Source organism: Nyctereutes procyonoides, unplaced genomic scaffold, assembly GCF_905146905.1.
Source record: "Nyctereutes procyonoides isolate TBG_1078 unplaced genomic scaffold, NYPRO_anot_genome, whole genome shotgun sequence".
Classification (NCBI taxonomy): domain Eukaryota; kingdom Metazoa; phylum Chordata; class Mammalia; order Carnivora; family Canidae; genus Nyctereutes; species Nyctereutes procyonoides.
Window position 1 is genome coordinate 23275466 of NW_026575117.1, and position 4582 is coordinate 23280047.

Below are 4582 nucleotides of genomic sequence, written 5' to 3' on the forward strand. Positions count from 1 at the left end.
CTTAGTAAGTGCTCGATAAATGGTAGCCAGATGTGGTCATGGTGGTGTTGGTGACTGTGATTGGATTCGTTGACGTAGCAATAGCTGGAGTAGAAATAGGATCTGTGTATGGTTTTTCTCACTCTTTTAAATATGGATAGTTTTAGGGACCAGAGGGTTTCAGGCTGCAACAAAGGAAATTTATGCCTTAAGGAAGAACCTACTGGCAGTTAGGGTCTAATGGACATTAAGTGGGCGGGCAGGGAACACCCTTGGAGGTATTTCAGAGAGAGGAGGTCGGTTGGGCTGGATTGAGGACAAGAGAAGGGATGGGCTTCAGATAGTCCCATCTTGCAGCCAAAGGAAGCAGAACCAGTTTGGCTGCACAGAGGCCTCCATCCTACCTCTCTGTAGTTCAGCTGTAAAATGAACTCGAATCTTCCAAAGATCAAATTCCTCATGCTCTAGGCAAAAGGCAACTTCCTGTTTCAAGGGTCAGAGCGCACAACACTGTTTTTAAAACTTCCCTCTGCCCTCGCCCCAGTCCCTGGCTCTCTCCCTACTATAGTTTCTCAGCCAAAGGTTCCATGAAAACAAAACCCACCCTAGCCTATCAGATTTCCTTCTCGATACACACCAGCTTACATTTCAGGATCTGTGCGCTGAAAGCAAACCGTCACTCTGCTTTTGCCAAAACCCCAACTATTTAAAAAATGGCATAGCAGGGCCAGACCTCAGACTTAGCCTACTGTGCCCACTGTCCCTTGGCCTCTGGCCCAGATTCCCAGAGCTGCAGCCTTGCCAGGGACAGGGAGGGCTGTTTGTGGGCATAGGTTCAAGCCTGGGACTGTGTGTATGGGAGTGCTGGTGTCGGGCCATAATGACGGTGCAGCGAGCTCAGAGTGGAGAGGAGGTGCCCCAGTGTGGGTATGTGGCGTGGATGGTGTAATGCTTGTCAGTATACCCAGAATGTACAGACTCAGGCATGAGGCATATGGGAAGGCGCAACAATTTCACATTTGTACGCGTGGCAGGATATCATGTGCGGTGTCCGTAGGGGGTGATGTGTGTAGACACACATGTACTTGTGTATACTCAAGTGCGTGGGTGAAGGGAATATTTGAGTGCAAACATAGAACTATGTGTGTATATGTGTGCAGAATGTCTATGAATATTGTTCAGAGACCATTATTTATGAGTACGGGCGGCATTTAGTAAACTCCTGGAGTTTGTATACGTGTATGTGAGTGTACAATATACGGATGGAGGTAGTGTTTATGAATGTACTTAAGTATAATATGTATGAATGTATTTAAGTATAATTGGCTTTTTTGCAGTATGAGGAGTGATAAAACACATTTGTGTGTATGTTGTGCACAGCGTATACATTGCAATATTCGTAAATGTGTATCTGCGTGTGCAGGATGGGAGAGAGCGTGTCTCATGAAGGTGAAGGATGTGACCAATTACCAATGCAAGCAGATGTGGTATTACTTGTGAACACACAATCATAATATCACATCTATCCCATACACAGCTACTATCTGTGTGAATTTTAACTTTCTTTTTTTTTTTTTAAAGGTTGTCTATTTTTTTTTAAGATTTTTTTTTTCATTTATTTGAGAGAGAGCAAAGTGAGTGAGAACATGAGCAGGGGGAGAGGTGCAAAGGGAGAGGGTGAGCAGGGACCCCAATGCAGGGCTTGATCGCAGAACCCCAGGATCGTGACCTGAGCCAAAGGCAGATGCTTACCCAACTGAGCTACCCAGGTGCCCCTGTTTCTTTCTTTTTTTTATATAAAGATTTTATTTGTTTGTTGTTTGTTTGTTGTTGAGAGAGGGGGGAGAGAGAGAGAGATAGAGCATGAGCGGCGGGGGGGGGGGGCAGAGAACAACCCCCCCCCCACCACCACCACCAGCATGGAGCCTGATGCAGGGCTCCATCCCAGGACCCGGAGATCATGACCTGAGCCGGAGGTAGCCACATAACCGACAACCACCCAGGAGCCCCGTGAATTTTCACTATTTCAATAGATACGTTCCTAATATACCCTAATATACACTTAAAACTTCTCTGCCTTTATAAAGGAGTTATATTTAACATAATTCATCTTTCTTGCTCTTGTTCATTTAGTATCATTATAAAAATCCATGTTTTTGCTGAGCCGTTGAAGGGATGCCCTCTGCAGCCAGAGTTGGTACAGATCATAACTATGCTACGTGCTCCCAAACTGTTGTATTTTTAAGGGTATTATAAGCTACATTTCACAAAAGGCTTTTTCTCCTCAGTTGTACTTTTTTCTATCTTCAGTGGGCCTCCTGGAGTCCTCTCTCTCCCCTAAATTTCCCTGTTTCTTATCTTCCGCGGGGTAGACATCCAGCAGGTCGACTCCTATCAGAAGTGTGTAGAAATAAGAGTAACTGGACTCCAAGGAGCTTGTCTGCCAATAATTGTACGAGCTTCACCACGTGCACGTTGCAATAGATATTTGGCTTTCCTGAAATAGCCCTTGCTTGGTTTTTTGACTTTTTTGATTGTCTTAGAAGTTGAAGTTGCCGGATAACTAACCGCTGGGCTCGCCATACAGACATACACACAAATATGTGTTTTGAAAGCGTTCGCGAATGTGCTTGTGTGTGATGTTACACGTGTGTTGGATCACATGGAAGCGTATGGGTTTGGAAGTGCACAAACACACGCATCTGAGTTGTGTGCAGTGGACGTAGAATACTGTTGGATCCCGTGCACACACTGTGTATTCTGAGCAGACTCTCCTGCTCACGAGAAAGTCCCAAGTCTTACGTACAACTGTGTGTGTGTGTGTGTGTGTGTGTGTGTGTGTGTGTGTGTGTGTGTGTAGGCAATGGGAGCTGCACTGGCCCTTTCCCCTACTCCGATGGCAGGGAACTGATGAGGTCCGGAGCAGGGCAGGATGGGGAGCAAGCGCTTAGGAAGTGGGATGCCAGGATCCTTCTCTTGGAGGACACTGTGTGACCCTGGCCAAGGTCTGGTTCTCCTCTGAGGCCAAGTGAGGACGTTCTCTCCCCCAGTCTGCTGCCTCACAGTGGCACTGAGGGTGCCGAAGGGTCTGCAGACTGCACAGAACTCATGCCTCCTAATATGGCCCCCCGCCCCCTGTCATTGTCCTTCCACCTGGCTCTTCCCAGCATAGAGCCATGGCCATAATAGAGTAAAATCCATTCATTCCAGTGTCACCGCTTGGAGGTCTGCAGTGCTTTTTGTTCAGGGGTGGACCAAAGTTCGCCCTTTCTGGATTGAAGGAAAGGGGGTCCCCAGGGATAGTGGGAGGCCGGGGGTGTGTTTCTGAGACCCCGAGCTGGTCTAAGTTCGCAGAACTTGCTTCCACCGTCCCTGGAATCATCTCCGCTTCCGTGGAGATGATTCACATGGTGATTGCTTGGATGTAGTCGTTACCAGGGGCCTGATGATCTGGGCTAGTGTGGTTTACTGCCCTCGTCATCATCATCGTCCCTGTACCAGTGTGTGTGAGGTGCGTCGCTTGTTCCAGCTGCTCCGTCCCACGTTGTACGGATGGGAGTGGAGCCTGGGCCCAGAGAGGCCGGCCTCGCCCACAGTCACCACTGGTCCTCGGCTGAGCCTGCGGGGCCCTGTCTCCTGGGGGGCGGGGGACCCACCCTCCTTCCCAGGCCCACTCTGCCTCAGCTCTCCTCTCTGCTTGCCTCCTGCCTGGCTCCCCGCTGGGGGAAGGGCCCACTCGCTCTGGGTGCCCGGCCTCCCCCCCGCCCCCTACCCCTATTCACCTCCCTGTTCATTTCTGTTTCCAGTGCAATGTGCCACCCCAAGCCCTCCCACCTCCCCTGCTTCCCTGACTCCACCAGCCAACCCCCTATCGTCTGACTCCCCACGGGGCGCCGACAGCAGCCATACCATGCGGGTCTGAGCTCTGACGTAAGAACTTTTCTACTGTATTTCCTCCACCACGGTGAGTGGGACCCCCACCCCTCACCCCCGGGAGCCATCTACCACCCCCCTCATTCCAGCATCGCTTTGCCCTCGCCCCCAGCGTCGCTCTCTCCCCTCCATCCATCTGCTTGAGCCCGCAGCATCCCCGTCCCCCTGTCCCCCCCTTCCCCCCCACATCCCCTTGTCCCCGTGCAGTGTTGGACCAGCACCAGCTGGGAGGGCCGCCTCCTGGATGCCGCAGTGCCCGTGGGCTTTGCTTCTCCAGAAGCAGACAGGGACAGAGCTGAGGCCTCCCCTACCCCGTCCTGGGCCAACAAGCCTCCCACCTGCTGAGATACACAGCAGTCCTGCCTCAGAAGCCCCCAGATTTTATTTCTCCCACACGGCCCCTAGATTTTACTGTAAATGAAAATAACATTGGAAATTCTGGCCACAGGCCAGGTGCCTTCGTTTCCCCTGGCGCACAGTCGCTCAGTGTCAGGCAAGTGGAAAAGAGCACGGACTTCCATTCATTTGCTCCCCTCTCAGGGCTGGGGGTGGCAGGTGGGCGGTGTTCCATAGGGTTCTGCAAGAAGAGACTTCTGTCTCCTGGGGAAGCTTGACTGGAGCTGTTGCTCCTCCAGGAAGCACCTTTCTCACCCGTTTCTCTTTTCTTTAG

At 51.0% G+C, this 4582-nt stretch overlaps 1 protein-coding gene across 16 annotated transcripts in view; it reads left to right on the plus strand.

Annotated features, from left to right (window-relative positions):
* The window catches only part of PLEKHA6 (pleckstrin homology domain containing A6), a 140459-nt gene that overhangs the window by 133340 nt on the left and 2537 nt on the right, over positions 1–4582 (plus strand). For 15 of the 16 annotated variants that reach the window (XM_055334189.1, XM_055334190.1, XM_055334194.1 and 12 more), the window contains one exon: positions 3786–3909. The exons of the other annotated variant lie outside the window; for it this stretch is intronic. In XM_055334189.1, coding sequence (XP_055190164.1) covers positions 3786–3901 — 116 coding nt within the window. In that variant the 3' untranslated portion in view covers positions 3902–3909. The remainder of the gene's footprint in view (positions 1–3785; positions 3910–4582) is intronic. 16 annotated transcript variants of the gene reach the window in all.